This window comes from Penicillium arizonense (assembly GCF_001773325.1).
Source record: "Penicillium arizonense strain CBS 141311 chromosome Unknown PENARI_contig011, whole genome shotgun sequence".
Lineage (NCBI taxonomy): Eukaryota > Fungi > Ascomycota > Eurotiomycetes > Eurotiales > Aspergillaceae > Penicillium > Penicillium arizonense.
This window is the reverse complement of record NW_019173288.1, coordinates 333,382-352,378: the sequence shown is the minus strand read 5'-3', so window position 1 is coordinate 352,378 and position 18,997 is coordinate 333,382. Positions and strand designations below refer to the sequence as shown.

General features: G+C 50.9%; 7 protein-coding genes across 7 annotated transcripts; 4 read left to right on the top strand and 3 right to left on the bottom strand.

The window, feature by feature from the left end:
• Positions 1-806: 806 nt before the first annotated feature.
• Positions 807-2,059, bottom strand: PENARI_c011G08841 (40S ribosomal eS6 domain-containing protein; the record flags this gene model as incomplete). Its single annotated transcript, XM_022632691.1, has 5 exons — positions 807-903; positions 957-1,374; positions 1,477-1,497; positions 1,587-1,659; positions 1,763-2,059. The coding sequence occupies 5 exons, from the start codon at positions 2,057-2,059 to the stop codon at positions 807-809; spliced, it is 906 nt and encodes a 301-aa protein (XP_022487423.1).
• A 1,286-nt stretch (positions 2,060-3,345) lies between these two features.
• On the top strand, positions 3,346-4,397 carry PENARI_c011G03179 (uncharacterized protein; the record flags this gene model as incomplete). Its single annotated transcript, XM_022632547.1, has 2 exons — positions 3,346-3,582; positions 3,669-4,397. The coding sequence occupies 2 exons, from the start codon at positions 3,346-3,348 to the stop codon at positions 4,395-4,397; spliced, it is 966 nt and encodes a 321-aa protein (XP_022487465.1).
• A 1,242-nt stretch (positions 4,398-5,639) lies between these two features.
• Positions 5,640-7,983, top strand: PENARI_c011G09585 (putative HMG box transcriptional regulator; the record flags this gene model as incomplete). The annotated part of the gene is made up of 3 exons (XM_022632707.1): positions 5,640-6,308; positions 6,356-7,878; positions 7,977-7,983. 3 exons carry the CDS (start codon positions 5,640-5,642, stop codon positions 7,981-7,983), a joined length of 2,199 nt encoding a protein of 732 aa, XP_022487431.1.
• A 177-nt stretch (positions 7,984-8,160) lies between these two features.
• On the top strand, positions 8,161-11,745 carry PENARI_c011G03992 (DEAD/DEAH box helicase; the record flags this gene model as incomplete). The annotated part of the gene is made up of 3 exons (XM_022632563.1): positions 8,161-8,234; positions 8,289-8,986; positions 9,053-11,745. 3 exons carry the CDS (start codon positions 8,161-8,163, stop codon positions 11,743-11,745), a joined length of 3,465 nt encoding a protein of 1,154 aa, XP_022487451.1.
• A 306-nt stretch (positions 11,746-12,051) lies between these two features.
• PENARI_c011G11381 (ribosylnicotinamide kinase) lies at positions 12,052-13,055 on the top strand (the record flags this gene model as incomplete). Its single annotated transcript, XM_022632748.1, has 3 exons — positions 12,052-12,251; positions 12,348-13,002; positions 13,050-13,055. 3 exons carry the CDS (start codon positions 12,052-12,054, stop codon positions 13,053-13,055), a joined length of 861 nt encoding a protein of 286 aa, XP_022487575.1.
• Positions 13,056-13,308: 253 nt separating this feature from the next.
• On the bottom strand, positions 13,309-15,828 carry PENARI_c011G10109 (uncharacterized protein; the record flags this gene model as incomplete). Its single annotated transcript, XM_022632722.1, has 2 exons — positions 13,309-15,660; positions 15,724-15,828. The coding sequence occupies 2 exons, from the start codon at positions 15,826-15,828 to the stop codon at positions 13,309-13,311; spliced, it is 2,457 nt and encodes an 818-aa protein (XP_022487467.1).
• Positions 15,829-16,331: 503 nt separating this feature from the next.
• Positions 16,332-18,004, bottom strand: vosA (the record flags this gene model as incomplete). The annotated part of the gene is made up of 9 exons (XM_022632580.1): positions 16,332-16,580; positions 16,639-16,761; positions 16,856-17,168; positions 17,218-17,326; positions 17,379-17,425; positions 17,478-17,562; positions 17,608-17,753; positions 17,802-17,871; positions 17,923-18,004. 9 exons carry the CDS (start codon positions 18,002-18,004, stop codon positions 16,332-16,334), a joined length of 1,224 nt encoding a protein of 407 aa, XP_022487389.1.
• Positions 18,005-18,997: the final 993 nt, after the last annotated feature.

Below are 18,997 nucleotides of genomic sequence, written 5' to 3'. Positions count from 1 at the left end.
AGCAGAGGTTGGTTGTCCTTGGGGTTCGAATGCATGTTGCATCTGTTGTACGTACTTGTCTGTGCTATGTGCAGGCTCTTTGCTATTATGGGGTTCGGTCAGATCATAAAGACCTCGATGGTCGTTTACACTTGAAATAAATATGGTGTACCTCTTTTGAATTGCTGTATGCCTATAATAGCCTTGAAAAGTCAGGATTTGATGGGACACGTGATTTGTATAAAAAACCCCAGGTGAAGACTCAACTGATGACGACGATGAATATGACAGTTGATGTGGGGGGATTAGAGTGCGTCTATTAGTAAACTAGTGTATACCATATGTAAGTACTCCGTAGGTAGCTTCTTCATTCGTGAAGTGGATTCGCACACAGAAGATATGCCAAGGCCAATATACATCATCCATACGGGAGACTACGCAGAATCCAATCTACTCATTTGCACAGCAAAGTCGAGCAGAAGACCAATTGACAGAACAGTATTGAAATTTGCATGCACTCCATTCAAAAAAAAGGGTTGTCAAAAAAGGTAGGTTCAACACAGATATTGCATCGCCACTCCCGAGGCCCGAAATCACCGTAGCCAAACACAAGGGAGTATCAATCATTCGCCTGCTTTGTACGTTTTGAAACCTGTTCCCCGTCTCTTTTTTTGGTCCCTTTTCTTTTTATCAGACATGTCACCTTCGCGCCCCTGAGAGTGACTTCATTTTTTGTGAATCTCCCTCAAATCATCCCAGAGACGTGAAGCTCCTCCATTAAACCCCATCGCCGCAGAACGAAATCATAAAACCGCGGGTTTGGAAGTTTACTTCCGCATGGAGGAAGCCCTCCGCTTGCGGAGCTCGTCACGCTTGGCCTTCTCCTCGTGGACACGGCTGGCAAGGAGCTTGGCGTAGTCGTTGCTAGTAGATGTTAGTTTCTGATATACCCGATAGATGAAAGGGGGGAATCTTACGCAGCATCGCGGGCAGCCTCAGCGCGGCGGCGCTTGATGGCAACGCGTTGGCGCTTGCGCTGGAGACGCTGGGGAGTAACCAGACGCTGGATCTTGGGGGCCTTGGTGTAGTCCTTCTTGCCCTCCTTGGTGACGGTACGGCGGATGACGAACTTGCGGACGTCGTCCTTCTTGTCGAGACCGAAGAAGCGACGGATCTTGGTGGCACGCTTGGGGCCGAGACGCTTGGGGACAACGGTGTCGGTCAGGCCGGGGAGCTCGCCCTCGCCCTGCTTGACGATGGAGAGAGCGAGGACAGCAAGGTCCTGGCCGGTGATGGCACCGCGGACGGACTTGCGCTTGCGCTCACCGGTGCGGCGGGGGCGGTAGCAGCTGTGGCCGTCGGCGAGGAGCAGACGGGTACGGGTGGGCAGGAGAACTGTAGAGAACCGATGAGTATGATGCGTTATGTGGGTTGGTTTATTCCTGGGGAAGATAATTTTTTGTTATTTCCCCAGGTGTTGTGCGGTCATGTACGTACCACCCTGCTTCATAGGGAAACCTGTAAATAAATTGTCAGCATTTTGATTCTTGTGATGTTCATCCAGTCTCGAATAATCCGATCCTAGAAACAAGGGAGAGGTTGCGTACCCTGCTTGTCGTTACCACCGGTAATCTTGAAGAGGTAACCCTTGAACTCATCACCGAGAGCATCGCCGGCAACCTATTCGAAAATAAATCCCAATTAGCCTGTTGTTCTCCATCGTGTGCGTGTATCCTTTTTCAAGTTGGTCGACGAGTCGGGGAATGGGATGGGGAGTGCTGACTTCGGTGCCCATGCGCTTCTCCATGAAGGGACGGAGCTTGCGCTCATCGTCGACTTCGATGATTTTCTGCGACCCATTGGCCGGGTAGGAGATGTTGAGCTTCATCTTGACGGAGGCGGCGCGGTCAAGACGGTAGCGCGGGTGTTTGTCGACGGATGAGGTTGTCGTCGAAGGGATCTGTATTGTGGATTTTTTTAGTTCGGCGGCTTTAGCGAGCGATTGTGGGCGTGTCACGTGCGAAAGCCCAGTCACGTGAGAATAGGGCTTGAGTCGCTTGCTGGTCAGGTGATGGGTCATGTGACCCCTCCCGATGGGTGGTCTTTTTTCCTCGTTTCAACTCTCTGATTGCAACAATCGTCAAAGGGGTGGAACAATCCATGATTGCCTCTTTAATGCAGCATATTTGATTTCGATCTCACCCAATACGAACACCACCGACAGATCTGGAACTACCAAGCACTACCAACTATTACCATTTTTCACGGCTTGATACTGACAGTGATCTTCAATGAAACGCCATTTCTCCTCTTTTGGATCCTTTATATAACTTTTGAACCGGACTGAGACCGACTGAGCTATCCAGCAGGACGAATATGTGTTTCGGCCTACGACAGTGTCTAGCCGAGACATCGACAGATATTGAGCTTGGGCATCCGTTCATGGTCTTGAAATTGACTTACATTGTTCGGACAGCTTCACGATCGAAGAGCTTTGAGCGTCAAAGTTAATTCTAATTAACATAAATCTGGTCATTTATTGCCTCTTTAAGATCGCAATTCTATCCTCTCCAGGGTATTCAGTGTACAGATGATATAGAAATGGCCAACATGAGTTATTCACATACCTCCATTCTGGGCAGCACATTTTGATTCTTATACAACGTCTTGGCAGTGGAATCTCGTACAGATTGCCAGATCGGGACCAATAATTCATAGTGTCAACCACAAAAGATCAGGTCAAATGCCAGACAATGCGAGACATTCCAATGTAGTTTCAGTTTCAGCGAGTCCAGCCCAGGGTTCAAACCGCCACTTTCTATCCAGAATAATCAGTCAAGCAGAGAGCAGACATTATCCAGCGGAATGACAAGCCATAGTGGCACCCGTCTAGACGCTTAGACGTCAAATTAAGCCAAGCGCACGCGATGATTTGCCCGTTCAAAGCTTAGTCCAATCTACTTCGCCCTAGCCACGCGGCCATACATTCACATCTGTCCAACATTAGGGGCAGGGTTAGTTTCTCCTACTACTCTGTACACAATTGAATTCTACATCTGCTCTACATCTGCTCTATCTCTGTGGTCCCGCCCACTCCGAATTTGCCGGCTCTCCGATTCCGAGTGGAGCATCTCGTCGTAATCTCCGGACGATCCTCTTCAAAGCTTGATCATCTTTTCTCCGCAGAGATTGAACTGGATAGGACGTTTTGTCGCATTGCATATCGGATTCTTGGAAGTATAGGTCTTCAATCTGTCATCGGAGGTGTAGTGGCGACTTTCTTTTGACCTCCGACACAAGATCTACAACATATAAGAGACACGAGACGACAACATTTCTGGCTGGCCCTAGGTGTCTCGTCCAAAGATGGTCCGCCTTTTCAACCGATTCTATGCACTATCCGCAGTTGCAGCATGCACAATTCTACCAACGGCCTGGTTTCTAACATCCCGCCGCTTCCCTGACATCATTCCTCTAGCATCCGGGCAATTCCAAGCGGCCGCCACATTCGATCAGCGGCTAGTAGTCTTCGGAGACTCATGGAGCGACAATGAAACAAACGAGCCACAGGGCAAAGTATGGACAGACTGGCTCTGTTCTATGGTAAGAAAAGAAAGACTAAAACCCACGTCTTGGGGAGCAATGAACGCGACATCCATGAATAATATAGAATGTCTGATTCTCTACAGTTTACCTGCCACCAAGAGAATCTAGCCCAGACAGCCAATCCCCTCCTCCGAGGCAAAAACGTCGGCGCAGTCGTCGACAACTCAGAACTCGACCCTCTAGGCCGCCTGTCCCAGACACGTCTCGCAGACTTCAAGTCTCAGCTAGCCCAATGGCTAGTAGCCGAGTCGCGCGCCGTGACGGGACTCACCACTGAAGACATCCGCACGCGCCAAGAACACACCATTTTCGTGGTTTCATTTGGCGTGTGGGATATCTGGAGTTTGATCGGCAAGGACTACGATACAGCCAAGGAAAGCGTGGAGCGACGCATTGCGACGATTATCGCGCAGCTTAATGTTCTCGCTAGATCCTGGGACTCGGAGTCCCAGCTTAAAGTCATCTTGACGCAGGCGGTCGATGTGACTTTCTTACCCGGCTATGATGAATCAGCCGCTGGATCCATGTACAAGGATACAGTGCAGACGGTGGAGCATTGGAATAAGAAGCTGCGCGAGGCAGCGACGGCGTGGGAAGGTGGGACTGTGTACCTATTTGATATGAATGGGTGGATGGTCGATCGGATTCGGGATTGGCAGCTCTACGCGGCAGGCATTGAAGAGGAAAATGGGCTTGGGAAGAACCAGCAAGGATGGGAGAATGTCGTGGAACCGTGTGTCGAAAGCGGTTATCGGGTCATGATGTCAAAGGGGAAGCAGTGTGAAGAACCTGATCGATATCTGTTCTGGTAAGTGTGATGTTTCCACGTTTCCTATGTTTCCTCGAGGCAGAGATTGACATGGTCAAATCCCTCAAATCCCGTTTTGTGCTGACCGGGACTGACATCTGACATGTATCAGGAACGAGATGCATTTGGGTTCTGAGGCTCACCGGCTTCTGGCTACGGAAGTTTACTCTGGTATTGGGGGATTGTTGAATGCATCGCGCCACACCCGGGGGTTTGCATAGACATTGTCAGGGCTTTACAAATACATACAATACAGCTAAGGGGAAAAAGAAAAGAAAGTGAATATGACGTCTCACAAGGGGTCTACAGTGTAAGCCCGTACCCGTTCAAACGAAGACTATACTTGATGCGGATATGGCCATGTTCCAGAGAGAGTGGACCTTCTTGGAAGGATACGGTAGTATGTCCAACAGGAGTAAAAAGAACCTTGAAAAGTTGACAGGGGAAAGGTGGTATTGTTGAAGTAACAGCGGATAAGATAGCCGATCAGCGAGATCAGAGGATGTACTCGTACTCACCTGACAATAGATCAAGTTCAAGACAAAGAGTAAGATATAAAATAATCAATAAACTCAGACAAATAAAACCGAATATAATATAATATAATCAAATCAATCATGTTTGCCACCACGCATGTTTGCGCATTTCTTTGTGACGGGGAACCTACGATGACCCCCGACCAATCACACCAAGTGATGAACAGCCCGATCAAGCGGCTCGCCGCATCCGGAGACAAAGAAAACAATGAGTCTAGCGTCGCCCTAATTTTGAAGGTTACAAGGCCAATTTGTTGAGATCCATGGATGACACCTACGTATAGTATAGGTTCATGGAAGTAATGGTAGTAGTTAGTTAGGTAGTAAGTCCGTCGGTAAGTGAATAGTAATAAATTATAACCCTAACTCACTTGGTTCTTTTCAATCGCATATCTCGGTTGGCTCGGTCAGAATAGCAACTGCATTCTGGAGCTATTGTCAAAGAACAAGCCACGAACAGGGATTCTGGGGGATAAGCCAACAAAGACTCCAAACGCCCATATACTTCGCTTTGTCTGTCCCTGGGTGGATTGCGCTGGATTTATTTATTTGATTCTCTTCTTTGTTTCGCTCTTTCTCCCTTGTATTTCTGACCGTGCCCTGTCCACCATATTATCTCAGCCTTCTCTTTCATCGTTTATACTTTTGGTTGCCTTCTTTGAGATTTTTTAAAGCCCTTTCATTGAGAGGGCCCCCCCAAAATCTATTAAATGTCTTACGATCGAGTGCTTCCCAATCCCGTTGCTCTCCGCTATGAGTCTGCTCAAGTCTCTTTGCCAAGACCGAGCAACTTACTCGATCACAAAATCATGAACGACAACCTCAAGTCGATGGCCCGGTATCCTGATGGGCCGGTCGGGGATTCGGTGCAATATACTGATGTCAGATCAAATGGTGTATCACAGACCCATCAGCATCTATCAGTGCTTAATGGCCCTGTCAAACCCGTGGGCCCGATGATCTCAACTAAAGAGTTGCCTCTCCGGGACCGATCTGATCGATCATCGTCATCCTCAGCCAGCAGCTCCAGCCCTGGCAAGTCACAGAAAGAGGGAGCTATGCAGTTCTGCCTCTGCCAACCGGATCCGAAAATCCCCCGGCCACGTAATGGTAAGTCGATATCCTCCGCGCCTTCAGACCTTGGCGGCAAGTCCTTTTCGATTGTTTCTTTTGATCTTGAGAGGCCAGGTCAGATCTGTCGAACCCTGGTGAATATGGCTAACGTGGTTAAAGCGTTTATCCTGTATCGTCAGCACTATCAGGCTATGGTCGTGGCTCATAACCCTGGTCTAGCAAATCCCGAGATCTCCAAAATCATTGGAGAGCAATGGCGGTCTCTGTCCGAAGATGACAAGAGTAAATGGAAGGCACTTGCCGAGGTAAGACAGCCACCTCTCTGTTTGATGCAAACGCTGACAAGACCTAGGAAGAAAAAGCTCGTCATCAGCAGCAGTACCCCGACTATCGGTACCAGCCTCGACGGTATGGTCGGGATGGTAATGCACGCAATGCTGCTTCAGGGATTGGTCACAATCCAACGGGCTCGTCCACCTGTAACCGATGTGGTGGTCGCCTTATGAATGCACCTGCTTCTCCCATGACTCCATTCACACCGAGTAGTGCCACCGCTGGCTCTGGATATAGATCAGGCAGCTTCTCAGCAGCTTCACCACACCCTAATACGATACCAAGAAACCGCGAAAAGGACTCGTATCCAGTGCAAAAAAGCGTCAAGATGGACCAAACTGACTCACGGTCTCGCCCGAGGCAATGGGAAGAGAACGGTGGCTGCTCCTCAGACAACAAGCGCCGCCGGATATCCCATGCCCACGCCCATCCCCCAGCACACGCACCGTTCAAGCCAAGCTTACACTCCTACCGAGACCGGAGCCCCGAGGCTCCAATGACCCCATGGAGTGCTCGGCCAGACATGGCACCACGTCACCTCCCCATGCTTCAACCACAACGCCAATATAGTAGCATCCCAGGCACACCACACCCAGACCCAAGTCTGAAACTCCCACCACTCCAAACCGCGACAACCCCAATCATGGCCCCAATGACGCCCTTCCCATTAGAAGACACCAGCGTCGAAGCTACAGTCATGACAATCCCCTTCCTGAATAAGATCAAAGTCCTCGCCAAAATCTCCCCACCCCTGGTCCCCTCCTTCCGCGAAGGCATCCCACCAGCCCGCGGCCCCGTCATTGCCATCGACGGCCAAGACCCAAACCTCGTCCAATCAGCTGTCGAGTACCTAGAAATCCTTCTAAAAAAGGAATCTAAGTACCACGTCCGCGCCTTCGACGGTCCAGAGATAAAAGCACCGCGCCCAACCGCCGCCGACGCAAACCAAGGCCAAGGCCAAATGGGCGACGCAACAGTCGACTACCTCAACACAATTTCCGCCTGGCATCGCATCTCGGACGAAGTAGTCGGCTTCGTTAAATCCGTCTCAAGAGCGGGTTCCGTCGACGCTCACTCAATAACCACAGACGAGGAATCCGGTCCAAACGTCTCACCTAGAGCTCTCATCCCGAAGACTGCAAATCTGCAAATCAACTCGCCCGCCCAATCCAGCGACCACGGCTCAGAGGGCAGCGTCGTGTCAGCCGCTACAACAGGGAGCCATTACTCCGTGCCTATCGCGTTGGTGCCACGCTACCAGCTCACGACAGCAGATGCCTTCGCGTGCTCCACGCCTATTGGCGATTCCTATGCGCCGCTGGATCACTGGCAGTGGATGGCGTCACTGTGGCGGGCGTGTGTTGGGCCTGATATCACGGTCTATGTGCGTGAGTGTGGGAAGGAGGAACTTGATCGCATGGGGGCTGTTGAGGTGCGGTTGCAGGATGCGCGGACTGTTGTGTTGAGGAAGGTTATTGGGAGGGATTTGGAGGATAAGGTTCTTCGGCGCATGGGCTTTGAGATTGAAGACTTTTTGACTCAGTGAGCGCGTACTTGATAGATTGTAATGTTGCATTGTGATAGATAACTTAGATCATTGTAATTGAGGATGGATTCAAAAGTCACTGTGTCCCATTGAGTTTGTAAGTGTGTAGAATAACTGAAGTTCTTGCTAGTAGTGAACAATGAGCAAACAAGAGAGGGAAAGGTGGAATGAGGCCAAGACGTAAGGAGTCAAGCTTGAGCCTCTCGATCCACTTCTCCACCCCCAGATCCAAGGCGGTGACGGTTCTGCCATCATCTCCAATTTATTTCTCCGTCATCATGTCTCCGATCATTCCCTCGATAGAGTCGATACCATTCCTCTCCAGCGGGGCTATGCATGCCACAGCTCCAAGGTGCATGGCGCATCCACCATCGGGACTCCCGCGATTGTCCCTAACACCATCCAGCCCAGCTCGACCGGGCCCCGTGGATCCGCCGAAAAATATCAGCCCGCGTCAAGAGCAAACAGCCGCTCACAATAACACAGAAATTCCCGATTCGTACATCCCAGTTGGAGTCCTATGTAAATCAACAACGGAGAATACCTACCCCGCGTCAGAGATAGTCCTCCTACAAAAGCACAACTGGATCCAGACCAAATCCCTCAATGAAAACACCCAAATCTTCATCCTGCCAGATGACGCCAAGCGCGGGTCAATCCCGCGCTCGAGCAACAAACTTAGAGCCGCACTTAAAACGATTATGTCCAAGATCGATACCACCCCGGCAGCATGGAATGGCATCTCCAGTGCCCCCAGCCCAGTTCCCAATCCATCTGATAGCGCCGAGGATGAATCCCTCTGGTACATCTTCAATACTCTGCAGAATCCAAACCCGCAGGTGGACATCATGCGAGACCCGCATGCTCGCCAGGCTATGGAAGATTTGTTGGAGGGTGAGGATGCGATTCTAGGTCTTAAGACTGCCCTTTATCCTTATCAGCGTAGGTCGGCTGCTGCGATGGTCCAGCGTGAGGCGCAGCCTGCTATGGTTCTTGACCCTAGATTGCAGGCTTGGAAGGGTCCTACTGGGTTGGAATTTTATTATGATAAGGAGGATGGGAGTATTGTCAAGGAGAAGAGATTGTATTCTGAGGCTTGTGGAGGTGGGTTCTGTCTTCCGTGTCGTTCTTGGTTTGTCCTCAATTCTGTATATACTGACTTTATACTAGGAATCCTTGCAGAGACTATGGGCTGTGGTAAGACTTTGATCAGTCTTGCTGTTATCTTGGCTACCCGTGGCCATTTTCCTCAGATTCCTATCAAGTATCAAGCGACTGATATCCAGCCGACGAGGAACGTGACTGGTTCCCTGATGGAAATGGCGGCTGCAACTGCCGGCCGGTTGTCAGTGCCCTGGAGGTCATTTTTTGAGAGTTTATCTGTTCAAGGGGAACACTATGATCGATGCATCAAGGCGTGTAAAGATCACTGTGGTTCCTACGAGATCCCACCCCATCAGACTCGATACCAAGGCCGCAACAGTTCTTCTTATCCCCGGCCGCCGGCGCAGCGCATTCTACTTTGTTCCGGCACTATCATTGTTGTTCCACCCAACTTGGTTGATCACTGGGAGCGGGAGATTGCCACTCATACTGTAGGACTAAAAGTGCTAATTCTACGACAAGCCTCAGACCTCACACCTTCAGTCGAGGAACTCCAGAACCTTGATATTATCCTCTTTTCCAAACCTCGCTTCGAAAGAGAGGTCGGAGAACCAGTTCACAAACGTCGCATGAAATATGTATCACCAGTCCAAGTCGATTCAACCCTGCTCAAGCTCCACTGGTTGCGTGTCATCGTCGATGAAGGACACAATGTTGCCGGACACGGGTCAAATATGATCCATATGCTGAAACAGCTCCACTTTGAACGCCGCTGGATCATCTCCGGAACACCTTCCACTGGACTCTATGGAGTGGAGGTGAGTCTTGCCTCACAGGAAGCGAATACCAGTGATACGGAATCACCCGAGGAGATTACTGCTGCGGTCTTGAAAAGTCGCAAGAAGACAGGTAATGCAGTCGACAATGAGTTGAAAGATTTGGATCGGATGCGTCGCATTGTTATCGAGTTCCTTGATCTCAAACCTTGGTCTAATTCCCGTGCCGATGACCCTGCAGATTGGACAAGATACATCAAACCCTTGGGCTCGGATGGACAGCGCCGGAAGTCGCCATCTCTACGTGCGACTCTGCAGAGTTTAGTGGTGCGGCACCAGCTCGACAAGGTGAATCGGGAAATCACTCTGCCTAAGCTCTACAACAAGGTGGTCTACTTGGAACCAACCTTCCACGATAAACTATCCATCAATATGTTCCTCTTTGGTCTCGCGGTCAACGCGATCACATCCGAGAGACAAGGACCAGATTACATGTTCGGCAAGGAGAATCGAAAACATCTGAACCAAGTGATCAACAATCTGCGTCAGGCTGGTTTTTGGTGGGCCGGTTCTAGCGATGTTCAGGATACAGTCGAGCATGCCCTCAGATACATGGAGAAGAACCGTGACAAGATGACTCCAGCGGATATCAACCAATTGACCCAAGGAATCTGCATCGCAGAGAAAGCAATCAATTCCCCCAACTGGCATGGATTCAAAAAATACCACGAGCTCGGTGTCTTCGTGCAAGATTTTCCAGAGCACGCTCGCAGTCTCTGGGCTCTTGACTCGGCGAATTCCGACCACGAGCCACTCCTCCTTGGAATCACTCAAGCCCGCCACGCCCAGCAATACGTCACGAAGCATCTCCGCTCCCGTGATCCAGCCGAGGGCCTACCAGGCGCCGGTATCAAAGTCCGTCGAGAACTCACCGAGCGTGATCAGCAACCCGCACCCAGAGGTGCCCCAGAGTCAGCCAAACCAGCACCAGCACCAAGCCAACTAGTTCACAGCGCGAAACCGCAAAGCAACAAATCTCCCAAGAAAACATTCACGCAAAACAAATTCCACTCTCTACCCGAGACATCCCCTCTCAAGAAAACCAAATTAGTCGGAGTATCCTCCTCGAAACTCCGCTACCTCCTAGACGAAGTACAAAAAGTGCACAAAACTGAAAAAACGATAATATTCTACGACAATCCCAACACAGCCTTCTGGATAGCTGAGGGCCTAGAAATAACAGCAATAGACTACCGCATCTACGCCAGCACACTAAAACCCGAACTGCGAACAAGCTACCTCAAACTCTTCCGCGAATCCGAAGAAGTCCGCGTCCTCCTAATGGACCTCCGCCAAGCCTCGCACGGTCTACACATCGCCCAAGCATCGCGCGTCTTCATCGTCAACCCAATCTGGCAACCGAACGTCGAAAGCCAGGCGATCAAGCGTGCCCATCGTATCGGCCAGACGCGTCCTGTTTATGTGGAGACTCTTGTGTTAAGGGACACGCTTGAAGACCGCATGCTCAGGCGCAGGAAGGAGATGTCCGAGTCCGAGATGCAGCTTGCTGAGAGGAGTTTGTTGGATGATTCGGCTATGGCTGATATTATTCAGAATGAGCCGTTTCTGGTCATGGGGGAGGAGGGGGCCGAGGATATTGCGCGGCTTGAGTACCAGACTGGTTTCTTTGATGCTCATCGCTTGCCTATTCCTGATGATGAGGGGGTGGCGGTTCGTAGTCCGTCTAAACGACGGCATTTGGAGGTTTTGGAGGGGGATGTTGGTGCTGATGTAGGTTCTGATATTGGAGCGGGTGGAGATGTGCCGCCTGTTGAGGTTCCCCTGCCTAAACGACCTCGTATTGGGTTTGCAGAGCATGTGCAGGTCTTGGATAACGCTGGTGATCGTTCACCTTCTCCTTCTCCTAAGATTGAGAGTGGGGATAGCAATGGCGATAGACGTGTTTCGTTGTTCGGACCGTGATATATTTCGAGGCCCAGTGCATCATTTTTGCGAAATAGCGAGGAGTTGAGGATTTGGTTTTCAATACACAATACACCCATGCAGCTGCTACAATTGCTTTATCCAAGAAATAGAACAAAGAAAGTATCAAAGAATGCATTGATTCATTGCTTCAATATCAACGCATTCTTATACTTCGCACGTGAACCATCAACGATAAGATAAAAAGATAGGCAGATAGGCACCAAACCCCCCCTCCAAGCTCTCGACGATCTCGACGATTCTTTAACCTCACTCCCTTCCCCTCCAGACACAGAAAGAGATACAATGTCCCAAGAATCGCCCCAAAAGGCAACCATAATCGGAATATCCGGCCCATCAAGCAGCGGCAAAACAACTCTCGCCCGCCTCCTCCAACGCATCTTCTGCGGGGTGAATCTGGCCCACGGCAATGCCAATGCCAATGCCAATACCCACCTAAACACCTTTATAATCCACGAAGATGATTTCTATTTCCCGGATGATCAGTACGTACCACATTCCCTCCCCCACCCCCTGTCCCTGTCCCACTTCCATACAATCCCCAATCAACAACCAAACCAAACCAACTCTCACAATCCCAGAATCCCAACAGTAACCCTCCCATCGGGCAAACAAATCCAAGACTGGGACACAGCCTCAGCAATCGACATCCCCTTCCTCTCAAAAGCACTCACCTACGTCCGGCAAAATGGAACACTACCACCCCGCCTGCGCAGTAAAGAAGACCAGAATGATAAAGCGGATAGCGGGGTTCCAGATGGGGTAGTCCGTGAATTGAGGGATATGGTCGAGAGATCTTTATCCTCCTTGTCCTCGTCAGAGCAAGGGATGGTGCAGACAGTTGCGTTCCTGGAGGGGTTTTTGCTGTTTAGTCCGCCGGTTGATACATCTACAAACGAGGCGCAGAAGAAGAAGCAACATATCCTCCGTCCAGTACACGACGCTATAAACTTACACCTTTTCCTACCGGCGTCGTATGAGCTCGTTAAAGCGAGGCGGGAGGGGAGGAGTGGGTATGTGACTATTGGGCCTGCGCCTGATGTATCTGACGCCACCAATACCAACACTACGAATAACGAATCCGGTGATGTCGACCTCGAAGCCGAAGATGATCGTCCCCCGCAGAACTTTTGGACGGATCCGCCTGGGTATGTGGATGATATTGTTTGGCCGCGGTATGTGGAGGATCATTCTTGGTTGCTTATTGCGGATGAGAAGGAGGGTGGAAGCGGGAATGTGGATGATCGTGTTGATCTTGTTAGGAGGGTCGGGGATGGGAGGAGGATTAGGAGGGATGTTGGGGTTGAGGTTGCGCCGGGGTGTGGAGAGGAGGGGATGGAGAGGGTGCTTAGGTGGGCTGTTGAGTTGATTTTGGGATATTTGGCTGGGGAGAAGGGTATATGATGTGTTTGTGAATGCCTACGTAGGAGTATCTGAGGATAGATATCAGTTGCATTGTTTGTATCTGCTTCTGCTCTGATTTCGTTGGTTTGGTCCCTTCCATGATAATGATGCTATTAGTTGTCCTCCATTGGGAAACTCTCAGTTCTTCTCAATCGGTCCCCTCCATCCGAGGAGATAGTCGATGCGGTCACGCAGGGACAATGGGGTGAAGATAGCGGGCTGAATCTTTGACTGAACCGGCTCTGGCTGGACTGTCTCTGGCTGAACTGTCTCTGGCTGAACTGTCTCTGGCTGAACTGTCTCTGGCTGGACTGTCTCTGGCTGAACTGTCTCTGACTCAACTGGCTCTGGCTCGAAATCTTCCAGCTGGAAAGTTTCCGTCACTGGCCATTCCTCAGTGAAATTCACTGTAACAACCGGCATGTCATTGACCGACACGAGGTGTGGACAGACTAGGGAGAAGTCGCCATTGAGTTGGGACAGGAAGCCAGCACCGTTTCGCCAGGTACACGAGTAGATAATGGTGAAAGACGCCAGAATGGTGATCAGCTGGAACAAAAACGAGACGATAGCCCATAGAGTCCACAAGCCCTGCACAGCACGATGCGGCTTGTTGGGTTCCACAAATGTAACCACAGACTCGCGCTGAGGCACACCCTTCTGGACCTCAACCGTCTTGGCCTCCACAACCTCATCGCTCTCAGGCTCAGCCTGGGCATATTCGAGTCGGAGTTTCATCTCTGCCTCGCTGACTTCCGAGGTAGTCTTGATCTGTGGCATCCAGCTGACAGCTGCGTGGTACGGCAATCTGACTTCCCACGCCAGCACAAACATGCTCAGGTTTGAACGGGAGCATGTTATTAGGACTTGAGAATTGTTGAATCCGGTATTGGGGCGCGGATCTAACTTGATAGTCTGGAAGCCAGTTGCATTTGACTGGAGGTGGCTTGTGTATTCGCCGTCTGGGCCACCATGCACATAGAGATAGAAGCTGCACTTCTCCGCCCAAAAGTCGCGTTGAATCAATTCAATGGAGCACAGGGCACGGTATTTGACGACATAGCACAATGGATCATTATCGTCCTCCTTCACTTCAAACTGGATGAGCTGGTTGACTTTGAAGTCCTTGAGAAAACCGTAGAACTGGGCGTCGCAAGTCCGAAAGGGAATGACGAACCTCGGTGACACTAAGAACTGGGCGATCAGGCAGTTGTCAACGACCTTGCTTCGCTTGAAAACCGTGGTGCGGAACTCCATTCCCTGGCCGCGGGGTGTTAGGAAGTACAGGTAACCATACTCATCGGGACGCAGTCGAGGAAGTCCAGCAAGAGCGAGCTCCCACCAATCCTTTGAACCTTGCTTCACTTGGATGGAAACGCTGATTGACAACTGGTATGTGGCGGGCAAGATTGTGGGGGAGGTTTGCACGTAAAGGGTATCCTCTATTATGATGAGCTGGGCACCTGCGTTGGAGTCAGGCGCGGGTGAATGTCGTGGAGTGAACAGTCGTGCCAAAGGGACCCCGTAGATATCCTCATCGTCGTGAATGCTGGATGAACTATCGGACTCGTAAGCAAAAAGGCTGTCTTGCTTCCCACCCCCAAAACGTGAAGAGTTTCCGGGTGAAACAGTGGTGGAGAAGGCATCTAGGTTTTGCTGCTCTTTCTCATCGGTTTGTGGAGTGCACTTCGAATAACCCTTGTCATGAGTCCCAAGAGAGGCCCACGCATCAAAGAGGCCCTTCGCTTCCTCATCCTCATCCTCGTGTGCATCTTCTTCAGGCGCCCCTCCAAGCAAAACCCTTTTGCAAAACTTACCACTAGGCTCATACCGACGATACTCTGCCGCAGAAACCGGGGCCGAATCAGAAGGCAACGGAACATTCTCAGGCAGGATATCAGTCTCATCCAAACTAGCCGGACGGGTAATGCGAATAGGCAGAGAACGATGCGAGACGCAACTATTGTAGCTGTTGTTACTGGGCACCTTAGCCAAAGGCTCCAGCGGCGCCAGCATCGGCTTGACCGAAGTAACAGTGAGTCCATCAGCATCATATTGACTACCTCTATCGGAGTCCGGAATGGAATCAGGAAGGGAAGCTGCCTTGGCAGTGCGCTTGCGAGGGTTTGGCGACTTTGACGGAGGTGAGAATTCCGAGAGGCTCACATTTGCTTGGGTGTAGAGGACTGAGATGTCGACGGGGTGGATGAGTTGTTCTTCTGGTGATTCGGGGTTGATGATGATGCTTTCTGCGTCTGAGGAGGGGTCGCTGTCTCCTTCGAAGAGGGCGTCATGCTTCGTTGCTGCTTTCTTGCTTGGACGGGTGGGTGTCACTGGGCGTTCTTCGAAGGGCTGCGTGCTATCGGCATCGGTGTGCTTGTTGTGGCTTTTTGGGTTGTTCTTTGGGAGTATCCCGAACGTTGGTCCTCCCACCATGTAGGGGGAGTGGATGTTGAAGACTGGTAGGCGGATGTCTGGGGTACACCAGACCTGAGACAGAAGTGATTAGTGACCTGCTCACTTGATTCCTTGGGGTCAGTGGCCATAGCTTACCTCAAGGGCGATGGAGACGTCCACTGCATCGTTGGGGTTCCCAGTCCAGTTACACCAGATGTCCAGGTTACTGAATGGACTTGCGCTGACGGGTGCGTAGTCCATGATTGAAGTGGAGAGCCACAGTATCAATGATCTGATGGAGGATTTCAAGGCCCAAGATCAGAATAACCAGAAGCAGAGATATTAGAAACTTGATATCACGTATCACAGTCTCAAGGCTGGGATTCATGGTATCAAAATAAGAGTTGGTTGAGGTGGAAAGGTGAAGAGAAGAGGAAGATGAAAAGGAAAGCAAGGTAAACAAACGCAGAGAAAGAGCGAGATAAAGAGCAAGAGAAAGAGCGAGAGAAGAAAGAATACGGAAAGAGCGACCCAGTGTAAAAATAAGCCATTGCATTCCCTCCTCATACTTCGTCAATTAAAAGGAGACCCAGCACTTGGAAGGGTTGTAAAGAAAGAGGTATATACAAGAAGGGCTTAAGAATAGAGCACTCATTCCTACCCAAAGAAAAAACCTCCCCTTTTATATCCGCCAGCGCCTGTAACAAACCATAAAACCATAATAAAACACTCTAAAAACAAAAGCCAGGCCTCAAACCAATCAATCATTGAGGCGTTCCATTCGCAGAGTCGGGATCAAAGGCTGCGGGACCGGCCACGGAGCCAAATCGATCGACCATTTGAGAGGGAAGAATAGGGGTGGTCGCTTCTTGAGGCTGCTCAAAATAGCCTCGAGATCCATTCCCTTGTAAGTCGCGATTGCGCTGCAACGGAGGAAGAATAGTAGAGCTAGCGGGAGGGTATCCGGTCCGGGCGTATCCCTGAGCCATCATCGCTCCAGTCGAATCCGGAGTCTATCTCAAAGACCACCTTTTAGCTGGGTACTCACTGGTTCGCAGAGGGGTGTCGTACAGGAGTGCCAGGCTGGTTCATCGCCATCAGTTGTCCCACAGCGGCCTGCTGGCTGGATCGGCTTTGGCCGGAAGGATCGGGGATCTGGGTCATTGGGGCTGACGGTTGCATATTCGAGTACATCTGGGAAACGTTAGTGAATGGCAAGATCTAACGAGCTTGTCATACGAACCCCGTAGTCAGGCACCACCTGGCCCACCTGGCCCACCCCACCCACCTGCCCTGCGTAAGACGGCATGGCTTGCGTGGGATAAGTTCCTGGTTGACCAGCGTAGATGGCAGTTGCGGGCTGGCCGTACGCATCCATCTGGCGAGCCATCCGACCATCTGCGTCGTAGATGCCCTGCCTGCCATAGTCGACCGAGGTGCGATGGCGCTTGACTGGAGGCGCACCGTAGTACGTGTAGTCGCGGGCTGCCGCCGGATAGCCCCCATAGCCAGTGGTAGGAGGAATTGGCACTGCCTGACGCTCCGGCGATCGAGGAGGGATACTTTGATGGAACTCATCCGGTCGTGGAGCCGACCGTTTCCTGGAGGGCTGTCAGCTACCTCAATTTGTCAACAGGGCCTTCCACGTACATCATAGTCCTAGGCTCCTTGCGAATGCGTAGTTTGACTCCCTGGTCCGCAAATGAGCGGGAAAGGAAGGTTGACTCCATCATTCCAGGGAAACTCTTTGGTGGAGACACTGCAAGCCTGGTCAGCTCCCATTGCGCAACTCTTTTCTGAAGTGATCTTACCTGTGAACCGTTCGGAAATGATGGTCTTCAAGTAGGTCACTTGCGATCTGGCTCTTAGTTAGCTTGCGTCTGAGCCCCGTTCCCGACCGTGCAACTCACTTGCGCATCTCGAACAAGGTGAACTTGAGGCGAAAGTCGCCCTCAATCTTCACCGAGAGGTCGCCAAAGACGAAGAACCCCCCATCTGCGGAGGTCAGCGAAGCTCTCTCACTCCGGGAACAGTACTCACCACTGTTGTCCACATCCTTCAGCCGGTGAAGGGACGAAACCAGGGTTCCTGCCAATGCGGTCGAAGGTGCTACAGGCACCGGATGATCTTCAGTGGCATCGTACAAGCTGCAGCACATGAAATAGTACGGACTTTGCAGGTAATGTCTGTGGCGAGTTAGCCAGCTCCCCCCATAGTAGATGGTCACTACTTACTGTGCGAGGTAGGTGCCCTCCTCTCGCACCCGGAGCTGAACGATCGGAGGCGGATCGATCGGCTTGCGCTCTGCAAGCTATTAACCATCCGTGCCTGCCAGATCCAGCGAGCTTCACGTACCTTTCTCCTTGCCCCCCGCCACGCGGGCCCGATTGGGCTGCTGACGAATGGTCAAGTCAAAGTCAGAACTGGTGTTCAACATTGTCAGTGGGATGCCCTGGACCACAGCGTAAGAGTTGCGACCCTGTCAAAAGAGGCGGGCAGAACGAACCTCTGGGCTTCGCGCGAGAGAGAGGAGTCGCTATACGTCGCACTCATCAAGACGAAGAGGGGCAGATGGAGATTAGAAAGGCGGAGAGAACCCAGCAAAGTTCCAGGTTAGGTGAACCACCGGGTAATCGGCGCAGGAGAGACCAGGCAATGATGATCTGTGGTTTTACAGAGAGAGTAGAGAGGGAAGAACTGGGGTTGGACCAGGAGAAATCGAGTGTTGGCTCGAGATAAGGAGTGAGTGTAGAGTGGTAATAGCTGTGGGGTTAATTATTTTTTTGCGAGCCAAGGCCGTGGACGAAATGAAGGTGTGAGAGAGTGTGTGAAGTCTGAAGGGGACGAAAACGGCCAAGTCGTGTCGTCAGTTTGCAAGCGGAAACCAAAACCTAGTGATACTCAGTTAGAATGAAAGAAATAATGCAAAGCCATTCAGCCATTAAGTGCCCCGAAAAAATTGGGAAAATTCAAAAAAATTCATTGGATGACAAGCGCCCGAATCTTCCAGTCAGGAACAAATCAGATGGGAGAATCGACTATTTCTGAAGCGCACATAAAAAAAATAAGAAACCAACTAACCGGAAGAGTATGGAAAAAAATTCCCATAAAATCGCCAAAATTCCCAAAGGATAAAATCCAATATTCTTTACCACACCAAGGTGGTAGTGGACTGGTCAAAGGATAGCTGAAGTGGAGTCCAGAGATCAGACCGTTGGGAAGAAAAAAAGACTTAACCGCGGAAGAGGAAAAAGTGGAAAGGGTTCAGCTGTCCACGGGAGGCAAATGACGATCCGGATGATGCGCACATCCAGTCCTTTCACTTCTTTTTCTCTACTTTTCCAGGAACCCACTGGGAACCCACAAGGTTGGCGCCGGCTATGCAGGTGATCAGACCCGGTTTTCTTGGCTTAAACGCCAGGACTCGGGG